The sequence below is a fragment of the Cucurbita pepo genome, chromosome LG08, assembly GCF_002806865.2.
Source record: "Cucurbita pepo subsp. pepo cultivar mu-cu-16 chromosome LG08, ASM280686v2, whole genome shotgun sequence".
In the NCBI taxonomy this organism is placed as follows: Eukaryota; Viridiplantae; Streptophyta; class Magnoliopsida; order Cucurbitales; family Cucurbitaceae; genus Cucurbita; species Cucurbita pepo.
Window position 1 is genome coordinate 3,946,128 of NC_036645.1, and position 25,292 is coordinate 3,971,419.

Below are 25,292 nucleotides of genomic sequence, written 5' to 3' on the forward strand. Positions count from 1 at the left end.
ACTCCAATGACAGTTTCAAAACATTTGTGAATATTATGAAACAAAGANTCATTGATTTTCCAAACAAGTATCACGATTGTCACTAAATCATTTCAAGTCATCGTCACATAAATTTTTCATCTAACGTTCTATTAGATATACTCCAATGACAGTTTCAAAACATTTGTGAATGTTATGAAACAAAGAATATAGAGCTTTTAAGTTAGAGAAGCTTGAGGCTCAAGCAAAGTCTCTCTTGAGAGAGAGGAATGAGTCAGCTTGACGAGAGGCCCCGTCGCTCCAATCGATCATATTCTGTCGTTCGTCGATCAAGCAGTAATATATGATTAGACAAAAAAGAGGAAGCCAAAAATGATAATTCACATTCAATTTCAACTCAGAATGTACAGTGAAAGGAATCAAACACGAACCTAATGACAAAAGAACGNTTCACATTCAATTTCAACTCAGAATGTACAGTGAAAGGAATCACACACGAACCTAATGACAAAAGAACAGTTTTACTTTCCTTTATGACTGGGAAACCAGGACAAATAAAGTTTATTCACATCTCAAAAAATTTACTCAAACATCCAACATTATGGTATATAGCAGAATCCTTAACCTCAACGAAAAAAAAGAAGCTAAAAATTGAAAGAGAGAAGAACACCCTTAGCACTAACCAGACAATTCTTTGTTCACTCCATGTATGTCTGGATGATGCCTGTAGTCCATCTTTACTTCTATTCTGTTTGGGTTTGTAACAATCATAGCCAAGGAGCCTTTCCTTTACCTCATAACAAGATAATAGACTCAAGTTTGCTGTAATCCCTCAGCGAGGAAAACTAGCTTCTTCACTTCATAAGTAACTATTACTATGTATGGTCACAGCATGTCGACCTCGACTTTGAAGATGACGGGACTGATTTAAGCTTATGCACCGAATGTCTTCTTAAACATGCTGAGTCCTACACACAACACAGTTCTTGTGCCATACCTCTTTGGCACGTCTCAGATTCCCACGTTTTTACAGTCAGTAACCAAACTATTGTGCCTGTTACGTATTAGATCATCCAAACTGAACCAGCTTTACCAAGCCATCTCCACCACAGGTAAGAAATCCACTTGAGATTACTTGTATATCAGTAACAGCGGCCTGTAGCATTACATAATTCAATGAGCTTTCGCATTGTGAAAGAGTTTGCTTCTAAAAATGTATATCTTTTGATGTCTACCAGCAAATATACTAATAAAATATAAATTTCATACATGGTAAGAACTGAATTTTTATGAGTACTTCACAGAACGACAAGAAAAGAAGTTACCCGAACTACTTCACCGAAACCTCGGGAACTTGGTTGCAGAAAAGTGTGTCTATCATGCAACTTTGGCCAATGATGCACTAATTTAGCTCTTTTTGCATCCCAAAGTTTTACGTCTCCATCTTTACTTCCGGTCAAGAACAAACTTGTGTTTGGGATAGAAGATATTTTAGTAACACTCCCAGAGTGAGCCTTCGGTATGTACCAAAGCATTCCATTTAAGTTTTGTTCACCAACAGTACTCGGCACGTCAGAATTCGAAGCATCGCTAATCCTTTCATCTTTTGAACAGTTTTTTTGTTTCTTAGTCCTACCAGTGACTACGTATCGGAAGTCATGAATTGCCACGTCTCCACCTTTGCCACCAGTAACTATGAGGGGAGAAACAGAACCGCTCCCTATTTCATTATCAAACACAGAAATAGAGCGAGCACCACCTTCACATTAAAAGAGGGAAGATGCTTAGTAATATGAACAGGCCCATATCTAAATCAAAATTTTAACAGAAAAAGGAAATACCAGCTTTGACAACAGAGTATGTATACCATCAGCAGAAGATCTAAACGTTAAAGTGTGTCGTACAAGTCCACAAACAATCTAGGGCCCTGATAAAGTATTGGGGAAAATATATAATTTCTTGGTCTTATAAAACTTCGTCCTATACGCCGACCAATAAAGAAACTCTCCGATTTGAGATAATACTAAATCTATCTCCCTGAAGTGGACAGGTTTGGCTTTATGCTCTTTTTAATCAACCAGGCAAGTCATACGTTTTACATAATGACTATTCTGCTTCATTCATTAGAAGATAAAGAATTTGAAAGATAACTAAGGTAAAATGCCTCGCTTATCAAGTTAAATATGACTTATGAGATTAATACCTTCGTGACACATAATGGCTGCTTGGGAAGTTTTAGGTGGAGCCAGTGTATCCCATATGACCACATTAACTGCAGTGGAGCTATATCCAGCCACAGCTATTATTGATCCACTGGAAGTAACATAAGTGACATCCCTGCAAATTGACAAATAACAAGTTGAACAATGAAAATATAACAAGATATTAGAAGTTCTAAATAATTAACTTCCAATCTGAAACAAAAACTATGTTAGAGTGAACTCAAACGCTTATACAGGAAGAAAGAAACAGAAGCAATATCACCAAATAAAGATCATTTGGCCATGGATATCCAGTTTAGTAGATTTTAATTCCACAAATTACATTGACTCCTGGGTAACAGCGTGCAAACTTAAGCTGAGTATGAAATGTACATGCTTGAAGATTCAATTTTATATGTAAAACCAAATATTTTNTTCTAAATAATTAACTTCCAATCTGAAACAAAAACTATGTTAGTAAATGTGTGAGTTCACTGTAATTTGTGGAAGATTCAATTTTATATGTAAAACCAAATATTTTTTAGTAAATGTGTAAGAGTAGATACTAAATAGGTATTTCTTTGATGCTCAAAAGTAAAACTACGTACGATGCATGGCCATTAAAGCATAAAGAAGATTCCGTTGGACGGACATTGCTTCTTCCTCCAACCTCCAACTGCCACGAGCATACGGTCCCATCTAATGCAGCAGTAGCAAATCTGTGTCCACATTGGTCAAACTGCACAGATGATATTGAGGCTAGAGCGTATGGTGGAGGCACATTTGCTGCAGGCAAGACACCATAAGTTGCGGTAGCTCTGTTCTTCCCGAACTGCATTAGTTTAAATTTACACCATCCAAAGAACAGTTGACAGTAAATGATTAAATAAATTTTAAAATATAAAGTTGGAGTTACTCGTATGTTCTACTGCACAAATCCACTACTCTAGAGCAAGAGATATTATTAGTTCATACCTCCCACAAGTATACATGTGTATTGGTAGAGCCAACCAAGAAAAGAGGTCTAGAAGGATGACTGGAGAAAGCCCTCGTACTTGTGTGTTCTGCTGTAGCTGGAGGGTCTACAAATTCCTCGAAATCCTCTTGTGTTTCCCAACCTAAGCCAGAAGCACCAACACCTGCATAACCTGAAATACCAAATGCTCCACCTCCAGTCAAATCTCTCCCAGGCCTTACAGATGATCCTACACCCAGAGTAGCACCACCTAACCCAAGGTGTGCCCCTTTGCTGCTCCCAAGACCAACACCAGGAAATACACACGTTGGAGCTGGTGTTGATTCAGAGGCTGCCCACCCATTTAGATTTAGAGGCCACTCAGAGTTTGACCAGATATAATCCTCTTCATCTCTGGAGGCCATCCCATCTTCCCAACTAACAAAAATTATACCCTGAATGCAACCAAGTTGGAATCAAACACCTTTAATAGACATGATTGCATACATATGATACAAGCCAGAGAACAGTTGGTCATCAACTTGGATAAATACTCAGTTAAGTACATCGGCAAACATTGCCCTTCAAGCACCATATCTAAATTAGTGCTTCTTAGGAAAAAGGAAAGATGTTAATGCAATTATATGCATCCTGCATTTGACAAAGATCAATTTTACAAAATCTTCACAAACCGATTATGTGAACACTTCTCAGTTAAGTACATCGGCAAACATTGCCCTTTAAGCACCATATCTAAAATATTACTTCTTAGAAAAAAGGAAAAAAAAGTTAATGCAATTATATGCTTCCTGCATTTGACAAAGATCAATTTTACCAAATCTTCACAAACCGATTATGTCAGCCCATATACTCACTAAAGAATCTTTTAAAGGTCATCAAAAGTCATTCTCTTAATACGTTTATTGAGTCTTCCAAAGATTTCAATCACACAGCATAGAAACCTTTGCCAGAAAGTAAGGTTCCACGTCAATAAGCTTTTAAGATAACAAAACAGAAGAACTGTACGGATTTGGANATAAGCTTTTAAGATAACAAAACAGAAGAACTGTACGGATTTGTTAAAAAAACAGATGAAAGTAGAGAGAACAAAAACAGATGAAAACACAACCTAATTTTAAGCTAACAAATAAACTCCTTCCCATCGCGCACAGTTTTTTTTTTCTTCCCAGAAGTATTAAGTAGCTTTAGGTATGAGCTCCCAGTATAATAATTAAGTATAAGAGGTTCAACTTGCTATGTCATCCCTCTCATGAAATTAGAGTAATACACTATGAAGGTTAATTTGAGGGTCTGCTAGAAGTTTGATGATCTTTAGCAAATTTCAAATTTCGATGATTCAAATCTTCTTCTGTTTTTTTTTTTTTTTTTAATAATAAAAAAAAAAAAAGGAAGTTAGCATACTTTACAAGCATACTTCATTATAACCTCGCCATAATAGCCACATTGTGCACATAGTTTGTGTAATTAGCAAACAAAGAAAGTATCAACTTCAAAATGGCTAAATGGTTGAAGCCAAAATGATCGTGTAAGGTAGCACATTTTCTAATAATTGAGAAAATTGAAGATGAACTCAAATACATCACACTAAACATCGGGGGGATTTGTAGGAAGGAAAAAAGCATAATATGAGGATGACAACTGACCTTTTTATTGCTGGCAACTGCAGCTTGTCTTTGATCAACAGAGTTGATACACAATGCCTGCTTTAATAAAGAAATACACTAAGAACGCTATATCAAAGTTTTGAATATCTTTTTACTATAAGGAACATGCAAATTACTTCTCAAAACAAAATCAATTTCTGCCGTCTTCAATAAGAAAGATATATTATCAAAGAGAATTTTAAGTAAAAAGAAAAAGAAGTTTCCAATCCTAGAAAAGGTTTAGTGGCCACAACATAGGATTGGATTGAAATTACCTCTAAAAGCTCTCCATTCCTCCTATATATCTCTTTAGGTTTCTGAAAAGGCATGGCATCATCAAGGGTGGCCAATTCCTTGTCAGATCTGACAAGAGTTTTCCCATTACGAAGTAATTTACCAGGTGATCCAGTGGCATCACTGACAGACCTACTAATATGTGCAGCTTCATGAGTACAATTGCGCTCTGCCCTTGTGATGCCATTGTAAACATCACTCCATCTTCCAGAGAGCTTACGATCAAAACAATGCAACATATGAACCTTTTCATGTGCAAAGCAGTCTGATATTAGATTGGGATTGGAAGTAATGTTCCATAATGTTTCAAATTCGCCTTTGATACACATATCCATATTGTACGTCTCATCAGTATGGCCCTTGTCATGACTAGATAGAGACTGGCAAATCTGTTCAAACCAAACAGCAGTTGCCACGTACAGCTTCTGATCTAATTTATATTGCAGAGATGATACCAATTGTTTTAGTTGATAAGAAGAAACCTGAGCAAGGACGATAGTCAGTAGAGCAGTAAGACTCATTGATACCAATTCAATCACATCCTTCGAAATGGCTTTCCAATCAGATTTAATGGTTGAAAGACTTTGAGCCCATGTATCAAGGTTCCCCAGAATGATACTGCTCAAGCTACCCTCCTTAGATGTATTAGTTAAAGTAATCAACTTATGTTTCATGAATTTGGACATGTGATGCCACAAAACAGCCCCAATAATGTGCCATCTTTCATCTCCTGGAATTGAATGCACAATGTCATCACTTTGTTCATTAGGCATGCCTTCCAAAATCTGATGGTTATAATCTACATTGGTCAATAAATTTTGAGCTATCAACTCTCCAATCTGAGGGAGGAGTTGCTTCAGATGTTCCACGTCAATGTCATGAGGAGATCGTGCATTTGCCAAGAGTGGTTGCAGCATCTTAAGGAGACATTTTGAGTCTCTCAATAGCCAAGCAGACGTGAAATATAAGTTATATTCAACCAAATCAAGAATGGTCAGGAGCTTGGAAACAAGATCGTCTTTGAGAGAACCATGTGTAATTCTCAAAGCAGCTCTTAAACCCTGTAAGGATAGTAAGAGACCTTGAAGGTAGTACCACCAAGTATTGAAACATTTTGACCCTGTTTCGCCTTTGTGAAAAGATAAACTGCAAGCAATAGTGTACCGTGAAGCTGAAAATAAAATTTCTTGTGCTGTTTTGAGTAGTGACTTGTGCACGAGAGGATGCAAGAGGAAAGTATAAATCTTCTGGTTCTTGTCATCCGGGCATTCTTGAGAAGCAAATCCATGAAATATATCATATCCAATAAATTGTAGCCCAACATTACACAGAAAGACTAACATCTGATAAGAAAAATGGACAGGGAATGAATATCATTTGGAGAAAAGAGTGGAAGTATCTGACATATGAAACAATAAATTAAAGAGAAAATATCACACTCAGAAATCCACTTACCATACTAACGAGAGAGGCAGGAAGCAACGAGAACTTCATTTCAAACTGTGCAAACCCTACATTTAACTTACGCTGAAAACTTTCAAGAGATTTCTCATAATCCATGTCATATTCCTTCAAGCAACCCATGCATCCAACAGATTCTAAATTTATAGTTGGCCAGCTTGGATGCTTCCTTATCAATTTTGAGAAGTATTGAACTGCCAAATCCAATTTTGCTCGATACTCCAGATGGACTGCAAATTCAACAGAGAGCCAACTGGAGGAATCTCTGGGCGATTGCTTACAGATTTTTCTTATAGTCTCAAAACACAGAATATCGACTCCATTAGTCCCATCTGAAACTTCAGTAATGCTTCCACAGGTTGACATTTGTTCCAAAGCTTCAAGCTTAAAATCAAACGACAACGCCAGAAAAGCAAACACAATAAGTACATGAGGTATGGTATGGAACTTTTGGGAAGAAAGTTGTTGGATTTTCCTTTATTCTTTTGTATTATTATTTTTGCATTATGAGTCTTATATTTATTATTTATATTTGAAATATTCTTTCTATATCGATAGATGGTCTTTCTTCTATATAAGAAGACCTTGTATTTAATTTGAATATAGAAGAAATACAATATCTTTATTTCTTCCCTAAATTCAAGTTGGTATTAGAGGGGAAGATCCTAAGTTCAAACCTATGTCATTTCTTCTCTAATCAATATTGATTTTGATTTGTTGAGTCTTTTATAAATTTCCAAGCCCACAAGGGAAAGGGAGTGTTGGAGTGTTAATATAATTAAATTTACTATAACCCATCACCTTAAGATTTTTGGTTGATTAGTGATTTAACATAAATAAAGCTTTCTCTTAGTTATCTCTTCAATAATAATAATAATAAAAACAAGAAAAAGTTCGCTATGTGCATGTTTGAGAAGTGAAAATCATTTTTAGTACAGATACATGCTACAGTTACGACCAAGACAATATCTATGATACTGAATCATCCTATTCCTTGGTCCCCTTACCCATTTTGAAGTCTTCAATTTAACACATATTGTTACATCTATTGGATTGCTCAATTGGATTTTGGGTTTTCCATTAATATGTTGCTGATTTCAGCAAAGAGTTACGAAGATTGTTATCAAGCTTTAATAATTTCTCATGAATTGGGTATGGTTTATGGATTTTAAATCATTTTTAGAACTTCTTCCCGATGAATTTCAATGGACACTATGTTCTAACAAAAATATTCTTTGTATGTAACAGCTTGATAAAATATGCAATTATTGCTTAAAAGTTGTCATTTCTACTCGTGACTGGCTTAAAAATTGCTTGAAAATTGTTAGACCTTTTCTTTAAGCAGATAAACCATCCGAATAACATCATTAACCAAATATAAAAACTTACAGGAAGACCACATCTGTTTAAAGCAGTAGCCGTCATCAAGGTTGCAAGCCGACAAAGGACCTCAGCAGATTGCTCTCCAACTGCTTTCTTCATGCTATTTTTGGTTGCTAACAATAGACAATACAAACCAACGCTTGGGTCTTGTAAAGAAATATGTCTACTTGAAAGAAACGGTATCCCAGTAACAGAATTTGACTCTGACTCCAAACCAAGCGCGTTCAGGAAAGATTGAGAGTAGTTTCCTAATTCCCACTGCAAGTGAAAGAGAGGAAATTTTTAGTTCTTGGTATACCAAATCCAAGGAAAACACATATATTTCACTTCTGCTGTCCTATTTTCATATTCATCATTTGTTTGAAGTGGTAGATGCAAATAAAACACATACAGTTTAAACATTAACTATTATTTATGTGGTTCGATAATCTACCGATTCAATCGCTCATGCTAATNTTCATCATTTGTTTGAAGTGGTAGATGCAAATAAAACACATACAGTTTAAACATTAACTATGATTTATGTGGTTCGATAATCTACCGATTCAATCGCTCATGCTAACGTGGAAATGACTCGAGGGGGTGCCTTTCCAACTTATATTAAATCATAGGTTTTTTTAAGAAAAAGTAAGAAAGAAGAGGAGTGACATGACGTTTATTAAGATGTCAAGGCGGTAAGAGGGGTGTGTTATGTAATAATTAAATCATATGGTGAAGAAGTAATCATTTTTAAATGATAGGAAAAATNAAAAAGTAAGAAAGAAGAGGAGTGACATGACGTTTATTAAGATGTCAAGGCGGTAAGAGGGGTGTGTTATGTAATAATTAAAGCATATGGTGAAGAAGTAATCATTTTTAAATGATAGGAAAAAATTGTATTCGCATCTATGGGAATGTATTTTTAAAATGAATGATGCACCTCAAGAATGCTTGCAAGCCAGGTATCACCCTTCTCAATGGCAGATGGAAGCATGAACTTTGTTATTAGGTGTTGCTGAAGAGGTCCACCACGCCCTTCAACTAAACGACTAATTACCAGAGCAAGCTGCTCATCCCCAAGATTTTTCGCACAGACTCTGATAGCAGAAGAAGTATCACCACCAAGCAAAAAAAAAGCAACAGCCAATTCCAGTTGATGTTTCCCCATTAAAACATAGGCATTCTTCAAAGCTGCTGCCTTATTTTTCTCCTCCTGAAAAGTGAAAATTAAATGAAACCACATATTAACATGATTTAAAGGGGAAAACGACCCTCCAAAACTGTTCTCTTGAAAGATCATGAACATAAATTTGACATTTTCCAGATGGCATGTCAAAGGAGCACCTGAAAATTGCGTGAAAGAAATCCCACCAAGGGTTTATCTTTCTCATCCCTGCTAATTTTAAAAAGGCCAGCTAAAACTTGGATTCTATTCAGTGTGACATACAGAAGCATACAATCCTTGGGATCTTTTTTCTTCAGATATTGGGATCTCGCCAGTTTCTCCATCTGCATATAACATGGACCAATTAAAAAGAAAAACAAGAAAAGGGGTTAAATCAATTGTAGATAAAGCCTTTTCAATTTTCCTCATAAAGACATGATGTTTCCACTCAAATGAACTTATCAACAGAATGATAAACTAATGGTAAATACTTTTTTCAATACGTCCGATTTGAAAACATTTATCCAATGGTGTTCTAAAACCCATGGCCAAACCTCATCTAAGTAGACAAGAAAATCATAATCTACTTCAAGTGGATGGCTAAAAGATTTTTAGGGTACTTAGTCTTCAAAATATACCATGGATTATGAAAACCCAAGAACGGAAAAAGGTTGCATTCATTTTTTCAGGAAAAGAAATGTATTTGTTTGATATGAATTAGGACAACTGCCTTGATCTACATTACCAGTACCCAGCCTGATGTTTATATAAAGAGTTTGCACAAAAAGAAAGACAAATACATAAGTATTAAAGAATCAATTTGATTTCTATGATTAAGTCGAGCTAAAGAATTTATACTAATATACAAGATCTCCAAGTATTACCCTTGCACGCAACTGTGTTGTATCAGTAAACCAAATTCCAACACCCAAACTTCGCATTTCCTGCCATGTTGGTTCTTTAGAGATAACCGAATCCAATAGATTTTGCTGACAATCAGAATGATAGGCCCATCCAATCAATCTTGAATCAATGGTCAGCTCTTCCAGAGATGCTGATCTACCATCACGCCGAAGAAATCGCTGTTGTTGAAACCTCAAAGCAATCCAATATCTAGAGAATGAAAATAAATAATCACTACAACATGGAAAAAGAAAATTACATGATTGAATACTACAGAATACTACCCCATTTTGAATTAGTTAGAAGGGAGTAAAATTACAAAAAAGAAAAAGGTAGATAAAGTACTCCAGGATGAGTAACAAAACTTCGTCAAATTAGGAATTCAGGAGGTTTTCCCTCCATATCCAAGTCACTGAAGAGCCTACGGTCTATTTTTATACATAAATTATTGTTCTAACTAGATATTCCCCAATACAATAACCTTATATTTAAGTATGGGACCACATATGGACCCAGATTTTAATCACTCGTGAAAGCATTTTGTAATTCTTATTGATTTTCGATCCCTTATATCAATTTCATACATCAATAATCTTTTTTCTGGATTANTTTAATCACTCGTGAAAGCATTTTGTAATTCTTATTGATTTTCCATCCCTTATATCAATTTCATACATCAATAATCTTTTTTCTGGATTAATATATATATATTTATACTTTTATTTTTCAGTGTTTTGTATACTCCTGGGTTTCAAATGAATATACAACCAGAAAAATACATTCTTGCTTAAGAGCAATGAAACAGTAGATGTGCTTGGTCACCCTTTGTCTTCCACATAGAACACATAACTGTTACTTGGAAGCACGGTTGGACATTTACTGTGAATTTTTTTCAGTCATGTTAATAGTTAACACGCCCTTGAAGAGCAAATGGAAGAGCTATAATTGAATCTTCGTGTAGTTTTTGTGGTTGTTGAGAGGAAATATTCTAGATCCAAGACTTCAGCAGCTGGAGGTCCAGTAATTTCTTGGTGAAGTTCTTGGTCAAAGAATTATCTGAAGAAAATGGGTTTAACTAAAATTAAACCCGGCCACTGAAATTACAAAATTTAAGACTCTCTTCCTCTATGCAAAGTTGTACTCCATTTCAACAACTGGATATGCTCCCTAAACTAGCAAATTTGAGTTCTGTTTAGTTCTTCTAGTCAAAATCTTTTAATAACAAACATTTTCCTCCCACACCTCTTATTCAGCAATATTTTTTTGGTAACACAGCATAGAGCTGTGGAAGGCACAACACTTGAAGGGCAATATCCTTCGTTTGATCCACAATCAATTCCCATAGTGCTAATAAAATTTCACACGTCAAACTAGCAAATCAGGGATCTCTTTACATGGAATCTAAGGTGTATAGACTATACACTAACAATTACGAGGGTACCATACTAGAACTTGAACGATCAAATGAAAAATATAGAAAAGAAAAGTAACAAATGTTCAAAAATTAATGAAATAAACTGTACATGAACTTATAATCAATTGAAACATTCAAAACTGGAAAAAGAAAATTCACGGTTTCACAATAAGAATATATGTATATGCACACACACAAACATATATATCTGCAGGGCATAGTGACAGTGAGGCATATATAAGAAAACACAAATAGTGAAAATGAGGCAAGGGTTTCCTCACGCCGTTTAACAAAAAGTGTAATTGAGAAGTTACAAAAGCATTATTGTAAAGTACCTTCTCCCGGGCTCATCAAGACTTTCGTAGGCAGATGCAGAAGATTTATTACTGATTTCATCAAGAAGATCTATAATTGCTAGAGTTTCTGTCTTCTCCATGCTGGTTAGCCCTGCTGATTCATAGAACTTCTCAAGAGGCTCAATAAAGGTGCTGAATTCAGATTTCGCAGAGGACGGAATGAATGAGCTGTCGTTACTAATAGAATCCCAATTGAAGGTCCATGGTGAAACACCTTCCTTAAATTGGGATGCTAAGCCATTCATACTCCACTGAACTTCTTTATCAGTAGAAGTTTTCGCAACTCCTTCAAAATAATCTGACAAAAGGATCTCCGGAATAGTATTGGTTGGGTTTGCAGAGCTCTTTTTATCAGAAGAAAGATGCTCAATAAGATGACTCAAAGCTGAATATGCACGTTTCCACTTACCTATTCAAATTGAGGATTGCAAATCTTAAGTCTGAATGAAAAACTAAATTTAACTGTACCGAACAGAGAAATGATCAAAATTCTANTACCTATTCAAATTGAGGATTGCAAATCTTAAGTCTGAATGAACCACTAAATTTAACTGTACCGAACAGAGAAATGATCAAAATTCTACAGAAATTGTCCTAAAATTAAACTGCTAATAGTTGATTATTTTGCGGCCTCATGGTGCATTTTATCTGACGATTTTAAAGACAAATTATAGTTTTCTTCGAGAAAACATGGAAATTAACAGTTTCATGCTTTAACCAGAAAGTAGGAAACTATATGTTTAGTTAGCTGTGGCTGGTGGCAAGTCAACAAAAGTAATAAAATTAACAAGACAATAACAAGACTAAAAATGTAAAATTTATCAGATATAAAAATAAAACAAATGGATAAATGGATAAAATCATTAAAAAGTAATAAAATTAACAAGACAATAAGATGGATCGTAATGAATTATTGTTGGAAGCTTTTTAAGGGAAAATCCTTAAAAAAAAAAACAACCAAACTTGCCGATAGGCAGTAATTTATATAATCACCTGAATATATATTAATGAGGAGAGCATGAGGATGAAAAGAGGACAGTGATCCACACAGTTTATCAGCTATATCAGGCATGCTTATAAGACCAAGCGAAGTTGTACTTTTCATCTGTGCACCCCGTGGATACGAACTATTCGATAGAATATTGGTTTCAGCATGAATGTTTGTGAGAGATCTTGGTCTACGTTTGCTGTCATAATTATCATCTGATAATTTTCTGATACTGCAACATTCATCAGCAAAAACAGCGACATCAGTCCCATTGACATGGTGATTTTTAGTTTCTCCAATGTAATAAGGGCTGCACATAGCATCATGGTTTTTATCCCCAAGGAACAGCCATGGACTAACTATACAAAAGTAATGATCATGTATAACTATTGCTGTGCTCTTCGGCCCCCAGAGGAAGCCACAATTAGATGGTAAAGTACGAGCAAACCCAATGCAGATCCAAGTCTCAGTATCCAAAGATTTTGTGATGCCTGACAAGGTCTGACCAAAATGCTTCAGGGAGTACACACGCAATTCATTTTGCAAACAAATTCCAAGTAAAAATTGACCATTTCCTAAAGTTAACCAGTCTACTGCAACGATACTGCTTTCAAAGGACAGTTCATCTTCAAACAAAAGGGTCCCTGCACCAAGGCATGCAAGCTCCCATAAGCGAACGTTGCTGATATTAGGTTTATGGTTGTTCTTGCTAATTGTTGCAATTTTCCGTCCACAATCGGTCAAACACAATGCAGTAATGGGGCCTTGATGAGTGACAACAACACAAACAAGCTCCCAAGACACGTGAAAGATTGATGGTTTGCCTACATTGCTTCTCCAAAGTTTCAAACTTCCATCAGCAGAGCCAGTAGCCATAATATATGCAGGGGTATATGGTTCACCTGAAGAAGTTAATTTTTGCTGCACAGGAACAAAAGTTCCTTGGTGCACCACGGCAAAACTTGTAATCTGGTCATGAATTTGAGAATTTGGGAACTGTGATGAGCAAGGGATTATACTAACACAATACTTTTTGCTTCCAAAAGAACTTTCAAATGTCAATATACTGAGCTCAGCTATATTTTCATCATCAATATCACAATTGCAATGTACTCCAGTCCCAAAGATATCATAAGTATGTAAGGTGATTTCCCATGATAGTGCCTGAAATCCTTCCATCCATACCCCTATTAACATAAATTTATTGAATCTATATGTTGTATTACAATCAGAAGGCAAAGAAATAGAAAATATATCAGTTGGACCATTCTCAAAAGGACCATGACCAGTGAAAGGTATGGTACATAAGTAGTGACATTCAGAATTTTCTCCATCACTTTGGCTAATCCTAACAGCAAAAAAATCAATTCCTCTCGCATGTCCCATCAGAAGAATCAGTTCTTCATCCAATATTGATGGTGCCCACTGCACACTTGTATATTTTGAGCATGAATCTTGAGTTACGAGTTTTCCACAAAGTTCCCAGGTATGATTAAGTGTTGGAGGGCCTAATACACAGGTGGAGATACTAGATAGTGACCAGAAAAGAAGCAAGCCATTAGAGTCCAAAGAAGCAGCTACTTTGACCTCACAGTTGTATGGATGTACAGCAACGTGTAAGATTTTTCCAGCATGACCACTTAAATTCAATTGGGTAGTAACTGAACGAGAGAAGAAATTGTCTGACCTTTTTTTGTCAAAGGATGCATCCCCTACGTCAGTTGATGTCTGAGAAGATAAAATTGACCACACCAAGGAATTACAAGGCAACAACTGAATCAAAGAACACATACTTGGGGAACCAGACGGATAAATCCTTGAGATTACAACTTTCTTGAGGAGAAACTTGTTATTTAAGTTTGTACAACCATCAATGTAATGCCGTCCAACTTCAAGTCCTTTGAGCTCTTGCTTCTTCCACAATGTGACTCGAGGGAATCTTAATGGGGATACGTCATCAAGACAATGGACAGCCCAAAAAGTAACCAATGATCCCGGACCTAAACTTATTAGCCACTCACAGCTTCCAGCCCTGTTGTGTTCGAATCCTTCTGAGAAAACTTTCTTAGTTAATTCAAAAGGTTTGCACATACCTCTAATCTCGGTTGCCCATGTTACAAATAAATCCGTGCCAAGAGTTCCATTCAATGCCTGATTTACCTCAATGACAGCAGCAACAGAAAAACGCCTTCTCAATGACTTTTTACTATTTACATCCTTACTAAATTTTTTTACTTTTCCATTTTCAGTCTCACTCCACAATCTCACAGTTCCATCCAAGCAGCATGTCAGAAGCACATGTCTTGGTGTATTCTTGGAACTTCCTTTCATTTTAATTGAAGTCCTCCATTGAATCATAGTTATAGGTAGAGGATGGCATAACTCGCTTTTCACATGTCCATACTCCCCTTCACTCTGACTGACCAACACAGATCGGCAAGCTTTATCAATAAACGTGTTATCCATCTTCGATATCCTTGCTTGAGATGCCGTTGCAAATGGTCCCTCGGTAGACCAGCTTGCGGAAACAAGAGTTTGGGGTACATCCGGTTTGAATTTCCAAGCAATTTCCCAGGACCTGTTAGTGTTCTTCCACAAAACAACCTCTACTCCACCAGCAATAATTCCATCTCCTGCAGCCGTCCATTGAATGGCCTCAACCTTCAAAGATTGCAGAAGCACGGAATTCTGCCTCCAACAAAAAGAACCTGAATATGAGTAAACCAATATAATTTAAAGGTGTCCAAAATTGAACGGAAACGATTCAATGTTATCAGCCTCGCTCTTAAATAAGCGAACCAAACTATTTCCTCACCAAAGTTCGTTAGAAGACATGTGTTCATCACCATTACCTCAATTTCCCACATTGTTGGCGAAACCAAGTGGAAATTAACTTCATAACTATCCTAGTAAAGACACGCTGAACTAATTGGCACTAAATCCAATATGTCACTTCCCAATCAGTTCCTTCGCCCATTTTCCCACGAACATACAGTAATGAAAACATAATAACTGTAAACTGTCGCGTACCTCGAGAAGCACCCAAATCATGAGAAAACACCCATATCCGGTTGCCCACAGCTGCAGCGAGCTCGCCCTCCGACGGTAATACGGGAGACCAAGATACGGCATTGACAACAGATAAGTCGTCGCCAGAGAGCTCCAGTACCTGGCGAAATATGGGTCCAATTGTGGTTTCTTGGGGAGACAGAGGAGAAGGGAAGTGAGAAATCACCAAAACGGATGAGGCTCCATAAGCGACCCATGCATAGCCAGCAAAATCTGGAATCCAGTCGAAGGAGGAACCAGCGAATCTATTCGGGGCGGAAGGGATCGGCTCGGATCCTAAAAGAGGGAGAGGGAGACGATAGATAGGATCGATCTCCGAGGCCGTTCCCGCCATGGAATTGGGCCTGATCGGAATAAATGGAGGGGTTACAGTGATCGGCGACGGAAGCTCATCACTGGGACAGTTGAATTAGCAAGTTATGCATTCAAGCTTCTTCCTTTGCGCGATAAGATGCAACTGTAACCACAATATCAACTCTCCATAATTTTTCTCTTTTTTGGGTTAAATTTCAATAATTAATTTCTGGGTAATTATATGTTTTATTTATTTATTTTTATTTTTCGAGATACTTAATAAATTAATTTATGCTATATTTCATCTATATAATTTAATTTAAGTTAAATGACAAATTAGTTCTTTTTTTTTTTTTTTCCTTGAGTACTCAATTAACAAGTTAAAACTTTCTTCTTCTGCCAACCTCCTATTGTTCTTCTTCTTCTTGCATTTTCGCACACCATCGGTTCCAGCTTATTGTCGTCGTGGATCATCGATCGTCTCGCACCGGCCTTGCTATCACTATTGCTTCTCTCTAATTGCATTGTCACCCCACATCAGCCGACAACCACGTTGTAGAGATAGTGCCAACACAACTGGTCGAATGTGTCACTCTGAACTCCTAACGCATACACTAGCTTATCATATTTTAGATTACTGCTGAAATATGTGCCAATTTGAGTCAATTTCCTTTTCGATTTTGAATGTTGTTCTTTAAGATACGTTAGTGTTCGAGTCATGGGAGCGATTTCGTATCTGTAGGAGAATGGAGGTTTTTGATGCATCTTGTGCTAATGCTACAAAATTTAAGGTTATGACATCTACTTAGGTCAGGAGTTTCAAATCCCTATACACTTGCCTCATATGAGATTCTCAAAGTAGCAAAGAGCAGAAGCCTGGCTTCTCCATTTCTCCAAAGGCAAGAATGCAGTATTTGGGGCCTAATCCAGGCCTTCCTTATCTTGCTGAAAATCCAGCCAAGCAAGCAACCTTTTCTAGACTCTTATAGACTCTTATTCAGGCTTGCTTATGCAATTTGTACTCTCCATCTTGTTAATTTTCCTCATCTTACATTTTAGCAGGTCAATTATCCGAATCTGAAGAAGGAAGAAAGGGTTTGTTTATCTGAATCTTAACCGACAAATGTTTGCGAGGGGAGAAATTGTGGAAAACAGAGACTTTAGAGATGGTTAAGAGAGATGTCAACTTGAGCATAGCTCAATTAGTTAAAGAGATATCAGAGATATCTTCGATCAAGATGTGGAGAGACTATTGTTGATAAAAAAAAAAAACTCTACCTAGGCAGGGAAACATGATAAGATTACTATCACATTATATCCACCAAAACCCAGCTTTACCAGAGCAAAGCAACAATCTGTATAAGCTTTATGCCAAAAATGATTGCATTTATTGTCATTTGTGCTTGATCTATAACTACAGAAACAACCAATAGCTGAATTGGAGTCATAACTTCGAAAAACTTACTGGTTATTGCTTCCAATTTTTGTACAACTTCACAGTGACAATAAAAGATGTTTTCCTTTATATGTGCCAAAACTAAGGATTGACAACAAAACAAAACCCAGAACTGGATGATCTTATTACAACTTCATACTTCTGTACTCTACTTGTCAAACTCCCAGACCACACCTCCATCCTCTGCAAGAACACATCAAAAAAGAAACTTCAATAGTCAATCACACTGTCTATCTCTCATACACATCAAAAAGAAAATGTTGTGTCATAAGTTTTGTAGTTGAACTATCAATTTTGTGTCCAAGATATTTTTTAACATAAAAAAGTGTATCTAATAGGTCCCATAATTTTAAAAATGTCTGATTATTGAACTTTCCATTTAGTTTCTTATATGTCTCAGACATATTTGAATAATAAACTAATTGATCATATAGAGTTAAATTTTATATCTAAGAAGACTTTAAAGTTTCAATTTTATGTCTAGTAGGTTCTATTGGACACAAGATTGAAAGTTTAAATATCTACTCGACACTTTTAAAGGTCTTTTAACCTATCAATATAAAGCCTAAAAGTTCATGGATTAAACTGAAAATTTAACTAAAAGAAAAACAGAGGAAATAAAAAAGCTATGAATTCTGGATAAGGTTAATGATATTGCTAGGATTATGAAGTAAGACTATTAAGAACAAATTCAAAGCTTACTTTTAACTTTGTCGTTAATCCATATCTCCACCAGCATCCCAGCTCCAATTCCACCTGCAATACACGCGCCATAGAATGCAAGGACCGAGGGAAGGGATCTTCTAGGAAGAAAATAATACTCTGGAATTTGCCTAACTTTTGTTGGACGCCTTTTCTTTAAAATGTTTATAGAGCTGGGATCTTTCTGCATATCGCCACCCACGGCTTTCCAATCGACTCCCTTGAAAGGGTCTTTTGCCTCTTCTGCCATAGCTGTCTGTTGAGTGCCTCTAACTCAAATCTGATGCGCTTCAAACCAAAACCAAAAAGAATAAAGGTTCAAATGACTTGTTTTTGCATAAGAAAATGATTCACTGAAAGTATGAAATGTGCAAAATGAAGGATAGGAAAGCCTCAGCCTCAGCCTGGCTAAAAGAATAGATTTACAAGAAAACTTTCGAACTGGCTCAAAGAGAAGATAACCTATAGTATGAAAAAGGGTTGGATAATCTGCACCAAAGTAGAGCCATAAGAAACCAATATTGTTCCTTCCCAACTAAAAATTCCAAAGAAAAGCCCTTAATTATTCCAAATAAGTCTAGCTTCAGCATTGGGAGGGTGATCATCGAAGCGAAGTGAAGAATGTTCATTTAATAATATAACTAGGAAGAAAAAAGTAGCAAACGACGGTAATGACGGAAAAGCAATGCTACTGAACAGAGGATGGAAAGGCAATCCGAGTTTCTTCGCCAGTGTTTGCCTCACTCGCAGCATAGAATTCAAGCACGTTCTTCATTTTTTATTTGATTACATAATTTTAGCATTTAACCCAATTTCTAGATTTTACTTAATCAACCCAACTCCAATTCTACGACTAAAAAACAAAAAAAAAATTAAACAAAACTTAATTCATCACATAAACTAAACACAGCACATAAATTATAACCAAGAAAAGTAGGAAGAAAATGTAGATGACACAATGTAAATCGAAGAAATCGAGGAAGGGGGCGAACAGCAGAAACGAGAAATGGAAGTGAATATCGAGAGCGTAAATCAAAAAAATGGAAGAATCGGAAAACTAACAAAAACTTCAATCCTACCAGTCCGAGAGAGATAAGCGAAAGAATCGAAAGCGGCCGGAATTGACGTTGTGCGACGCTGTATTAAGCAATGAGAGATGAGGATTGATTTTGAGAGAGAGCTGGGGAAAGGCACAGATTCACGATGAGCAAATTAGGGCAAACTCTTTTTTTTAATTAAAAAAACACCCAAATTATGAGCCTTATTTCAATAATAAGTCACAGTGTTTTTTTTTTTTTTTTTTTTACGCTGAATTTTCAACTATTTCTCAAAAAAAAAAGCATTCTAACTTTGAAATTTTTTTAGTAATATTCTTCCAACTCTAAAAAATAATTAAGAAAACGACATATTTGGAATACTCGGAATGATCATGGGTTTATAAACAAAAAATACTCTCCATTGGGAAGTCCGAAAGCAAAGTCATGAGAGCTTATACTCAAAGTGGACATCATGTTCGTCTAACATGGTATCAGAGTCATGCCCTAAACTTAGTCGTGTCAATAGATTGACTGCTTTCCAAAATAAAAGGAGTCAAGCCTTGAAAGGAGTCAAGCCTCCTCAAGGCAGTAAATAACTTAGTTGTGTCAATAGATTGACTCCTTTCCAAAATAAAAGGAGTCAAGCCTCCTCAAAGCAGTAAATAAGACTCAAAAGGAGTCGAGCCTTGAGAGGTGTTAGGTGATGAAAGTCCCACCTTGACTAATTTTGGAAATGATCATAAGTTTATAAACAAAGAATACTCTCATTGGTTCCCAAAACAAAGCCATAAGAGATTATGTAGATATTTACCGTATAATAACATACGTTTTTTTCCTTTTTTTTTTTTTTAATGATTAAAGAAAAACTAGACGTCTCGTTTGATATTTAGCAAAATACGTTTCTAATTTAATCGAGTGAATTTGAATTGTTAGGTTCCTCCTTTGGGTTTGATCATTTGTTATAAAACACAATAGAAATGAGAGATGAAAATCAAGGTTCATATTTGTGCAGAAGAACCAACTGAAGAAGCATTTAAGTGTGTAGTCCTAAAAATTACTTTATAATAACAACAGTGAAACTCAAATGCATCAACATTTTTCTCCACTGTAGAAAAGATAATTGGATTTACTTAAATTCATTCAGCAACAAGCGGAGGGAGGGAGCCAGCAGTCGGTACAAAAAAAGAAAACTACGAATTTTTCAGTATCCTTCCTGTCCCAACTACTATACAAAGGTATAACGTTTTACCAGGTTGAGAGACGAACCAGAAGCGTTTTGGGCAAGTCGAACCGAAAATCTCTTCATGTGAGACCTTCACTTGTCTGCGTTGATCCCGAAGATGCGTACCTTGTGCATATGAGGAAACTTGGCAATAACTAGTACGATTACTGCTAGGGTGTTCAGAAATAACATTGGATGTTGATAGTCAGTTGTGTGTGAGGCTATCAAGTACCTGTACAATAAGAAGAACAAGAAGTTAATGAAGTTTTCTTTTTTGTTCATTTCAAATCACAAGGGAAGGTCCGATAATAGAGTAGAGTCAAAGGTTCCGAATTTCATACATTTTCCTCTCCTGTAAAGTGAAGTAGCTCTTTTAACGATAAATAATTTGTTTGCCGGGAAAGGAGCGAAGGCAATAAGAAGTTCAATATAGCAAGAACCTTTGGAAAATCTCAATCTCTAAAAGGTGCAAACTTGTTATAGGGTCGCTGAGTTCGGGTGGTTTTAACATGGAGGACCCTATGCCTTCCCTTAGTCTAGTTGACATGGTCTTCGCACGAATGACCTCGAAGACCCTGATGATCTTAGTCTAGTTGACATGGTCTTTGTATGAATGAACTCAAAGACCCTGATGATCTTAGTCTAGTTGACATGGTCTTTGTAAGAATGGCCTCGAAGACCCCGAGAGAAAGAGAGAAATCAAAGAGTACTCACGAAGAAAACACAGACTCATCCTAGGTACAATGTTGTTTACCAGTAAATTATCTAATAGTTTTGCTTCCTATAGCCATACCTCTCTCATGGTAAAGCATCATAGATCAGAGACTCTTATAAAAAAAAGAACATATATGCATACGGCTTTAGCAATGTCAAACCAGTATAAAAGAGCAATCATGGATCTGAAGCTAAAATGAAAACTCAAAAGATAATAGAGTTACTCGAATAGAACCAGTATTAAGTAATAAGAACTGAGTTAATCCTGAAAGAGCTGAAAGAGGGGCACACCAATGAGCAATGAAAATGTGTCCAAAAGGAACCCCAGTGAGGATTCAAGTCAAGAGAAATGCAAGAAAAGTAGATCTCGAGATTCCGAGTCTCTAATACAGACAACGCCAATTATGTAAAGTACAGTAATGACGTTTCCTTCTTTGGATAATGTCTGTAGAACCGAAGTCCTCAAGAGAAAGAATTCAAAAGAACTATTAAGAATGTTTCTGTTGTGAGATGTAGCATTAGACAAGTCTAGATGCACACCAAATTATCCTCCTATTGGTTATGAAAGAAACCTCAAATATTCTACTCGTAGATCTTTCGATCCAAACGTGTTCCAGAAAAATTGAAAATTCAGATACATCTCTCCTGATTCCAACAATTCTCAACTTTAGAGGTCTTTGGAACTAGAGATCTATAAATGTCTCGAGAACACTACGCCAAGCAGAGAGTCTAGAGCCCACCCATGGTGCCCGACGCTTTTTTTTTTTTCATTTCTAATTAGAAGTCGAGAAACTCTCCCTCATAGAGCCCACCCACGATACGATGCAACTCTCCCTCCCAATACTCTCAGGCTTTTCAGGGTGCCTTACATATGGTAGCAAGTTGAACATCGTGTCAAGTTAGGATAACGAGATACGTACATTGATCACCATGAAACTCATAAGCGAAGTAGTATGACTCAAGCGCTATCCTTCTCATCCCTCATCTTTTCCCTTGATCACAATTCAATTGTCATCTCTCAATCCTCTCAGTCAGTCCCTAAGTTTATGTTCAATAGTTCTTTCCAGTTACCACTTGTAAGACTTCGAATTTATGCTGTAGCTAAGACTGATTAAACTCCAACAAGTTTGATGCTCAAGTTCTAGGCTATACATTTATAAGGCCCCGGATCCGTACTTATGGATTGGATCTGGGACAAAAAATGAAATTAGTAAGCAAAAATCCGACGAAGGCCAAGTTCATGATAAGAACTGTTAAAATTCCCAACAAAACAAAACACAAAAAACACAGCCCATTTCGTTCGGTTCAGCTTTGTTGGCCTAGTTTGGTTTCCACCGCCACTAGGAAAATACGACGATTTGCCAATGTCATCGTATTCAAAATTTTGCAGCAACAACCATCATCTTATCATGTAGAGGCTGTTAAGATCAGCGTCTACCGCCATAGCTCTAAAGTTCGCCAACTAGAAAATTTGTAAGTTTAGTTTAAATCCCTAGAATCACAAGCCTGGAGATTTTGAGTTAGAAAAAAGAGGTCATTGAGTAAACAGAACTCTCCAATCAATCATCAGAAGAACTATGAAGATGATTTATCCATATCAGAGAAATATCACACAACAATATAGAAGAGAACATAGAAAACATTGGCTGTCAAAAACACGTAGAGTACGAGTAAGACGTTCTTAAAAATCTCACTCAAATTCATGAGTTCAGGAAAATAAAACAACAAAAAGCAACTCAAATAAAAGCAGTCTAAAATTTGATTTCAGAATTATGTAGTACTTAGGTTTCGTAATATAATAGATAACTTACAGCACCACAGGAACAACAGTCAAGAATTTTCGGTTGCGGGTAAGCTGCTTTCCGTTGTCAATCTGCTCCCACCATGTCAATCTGTTGTAGATCCCTTGGTCTTCAGCAAATGGTGTCCCTTTCTTCCAATGGAAGCAGTGGTAGGTGACCTGAAGTAAAAGACACGCACATTTCTATCATTTTATACAAAGACATAGCGCATATCAACTTCAAAGAACGGAGCATAAGAATGTTCTAAATCATTCTAAGCTGATCGCTAGGACCACACATCGAGAAAATTACAAACGGAGTTCACTGACTCTTAACCCAGAAAGATTCACATTTACACATAAGAACATGTATGGCAATAAATCAAACATAAGCTGAAAACATTATGGTCTTTTCAACCATTTCTAATCATATTTCACCCGTGTGTCTTCCACAAACAATTTTAGTGCCATTAAACTAAACAACAGCCTAAGACTATCAATGGCTCGAGGCTTGAAATAAAACAACACGGAAAAGGGTTATGAAATCAAAGATACTAGAATGTTTATCTACTACAATATCCCTCCGCACCAAGAATCCAAAGATGAACATCTGAAACAGTAAAAATCGAACAGAAAGAATCTCTTTCGTATCAAAATTACTTACATGCAAGTACAATAAGCATATAATTACCAAACCAAGCATGAATCCAAAATCAAATTCACAAAGCCAGAACAGTTGGGCTATCCATCCTTGTTTCATTTTCACAAAATCAACGAAAACGAAATCACAATAAGATTAAATTGAAGAGGCATACAAGTCAACAACAATCCAACGTCCAATGATGATATCAAGGGAAGGAAACAACACCCAGATCAAAAAGAAAAGAAAAAAACAAAATCGATGCACATACAGCAAAATGAGATAGATTGACGATGGTCCAGGCCATTCCAGGAGAGCAGCCAAATACAGAGAGAACGAGAAGCCAAGTGAAGAACAAAATGAGAATATAAGTCGTCCAAACACCAGGATAAAGAAACCATTCCGTGTTCCTATTCAGATCCGCCGGAGGCATAGCCTTAACATAGAGATTAGCCATCAACCCAGATTCTGATTTTGCTCCGAAACACCGGTGATGCGAAAAAATCCAACCTCTCCTACGGAATCAACTAAGAAAAAGAACGGAATTTGCAAATCAAATCGCAGCGATTGATGGCGTGGTTAATAGTTCAAATATTAGAAACGAAACCCAGATGGCTTTTCTCTAGGTATGGTTTCTTTCGTTCGTGGGGTTGGGCAATGATCGAAAAACAGAGCTTAAAATTGGGAATCAAGCTCTGATGATAACAATAAGAAAGCACTAACCCTTACCCACCGCCCCAACACAAGAAATAAAAATTTAGGTCCGACTAATTAACACGAATTTATCCCTTTCAATTCTCCTTTTTCCTTTTTTTCTTTTTATTTTAAGAATTTTATAGCCTTAAAATAACATTTTCAATTTATTTCCTTTTTACTTTTTTTAAGAAAACATTGGACGTCCCTTACATAGTAATTAAAGCTTGAGTTTCATTAAAAAAAAAAAAAAAAATTATATACTAAATTCAACATAAACCCTAGATCTAAATAGTTTATAAAGGTCCGTTAGAGCTTTTAAGAATTTTTTTTTTTCTATTACGCTGTGTACAATAATTATGAAGAAATACGAGCTTATTGCACTCGAGTTTAGTCCAATCTCATCCAAAAGTTTAAGATTGAAACAACCCGATTCTCTTTAAACAAAGTAGAATCGAATTAGATCGAGAAAAACTTTGGGTTCGACTCCAAGTTTCTCGCTTATAGTTGTATTCAACTAGCTAAATAAGCGAGGACAGAGATTATATTTTCTACCCCGACTCCGGCTCACTTTTATATTAAAATATTATAGTTGATAAATAAATATTTTTTAAGGGTTAGAGATATTATACCATTTAAATGTTTTACCCTTTTAATATAAATTATATTAGAAACGGTAAAATATTTATTAAAAAAACTGGATCTCACAAATTCCTCATCCTTGCCCCGTCGACATCTCTAACTATGAATATATATACATACTGAAGTATTGTCTCTCGAAACAAACCGTTCTCAAGATTTTATTTATATAATTTGACTTAGAGTTCTTAGATTACTCTATCAAACTTTATAATGGAATTTATTGTCTAAGACAACGTAGGATTGTCCAAAAGACATGTTTTATGTTCCATTGATAAAAGGATAATGGCTCAACATTCTAACT

General features: G+C 36.2%; 2 protein-coding genes across 3 annotated transcripts; both read right to left on the reverse strand.

The window, feature by feature from the left end:
• Nucleotides 1–481: 481 nt before the first annotated feature.
• Nucleotides 482–16,303, reverse strand: LOC111800941. Of its 2 annotated transcripts, none has more exons than XM_023684871.1 (15): nucleotides 15,773–16,303; nucleotides 12,748–15,430; nucleotides 11,734–12,163; nucleotides 9,966–10,194; nucleotides 9,261–9,425; nucleotides 8,857–9,129; nucleotides 7,944–8,195; nucleotides 6,549–6,938; nucleotides 5,075–6,436; nucleotides 4,800–4,856; nucleotides 3,156–3,590; nucleotides 2,789–3,012; nucleotides 2,183–2,316; nucleotides 1,305–1,738; nucleotides 482–1,135 (listed from the first exon to the last, which is right to left on the reverse strand). In XM_023684871.1, the coding sequence occupies exons 1-15, from the start codon at nucleotides 15,872–15,874 to the stop codon at nucleotides 1,049–1,051; spliced, it is 7,257 nt and encodes a 2,418-aa protein (XP_023540639.1). In that variant the 5' UTR covers nucleotides 15,875–16,303; the 3' UTR covers nucleotides 482–1,048. The 2 variants fall into 2 exon arrangements, with proteins under 2 accessions (XP_023540639.1, XP_023540638.1); XM_023684870.1 differs by having other exon boundaries at nucleotides 12,748–15,450.
• A 4,039-nt stretch (nucleotides 16,304–20,342) lies between these two features.
• LOC111800988 (ORM1-like protein 3) lies at nucleotides 20,343–24,412 on the reverse strand. Its single transcript, XM_023684935.1, has 3 exons — nucleotides 23,928–24,412; nucleotides 23,048–23,196; nucleotides 20,343–20,754 (listed from the first exon to the last, which is right to left on the reverse strand). Exons 1-3 carry the CDS (start codon nucleotides 24,111–24,113, stop codon nucleotides 20,616–20,618), a joined length of 474 nt encoding a protein of 157 aa, XP_023540703.1. The 5' UTR covers nucleotides 24,114–24,412; the 3' UTR covers nucleotides 20,343–20,615.
• Between the last annotated feature and the right edge of the window lie 880 nt (nucleotides 24,413–25,292).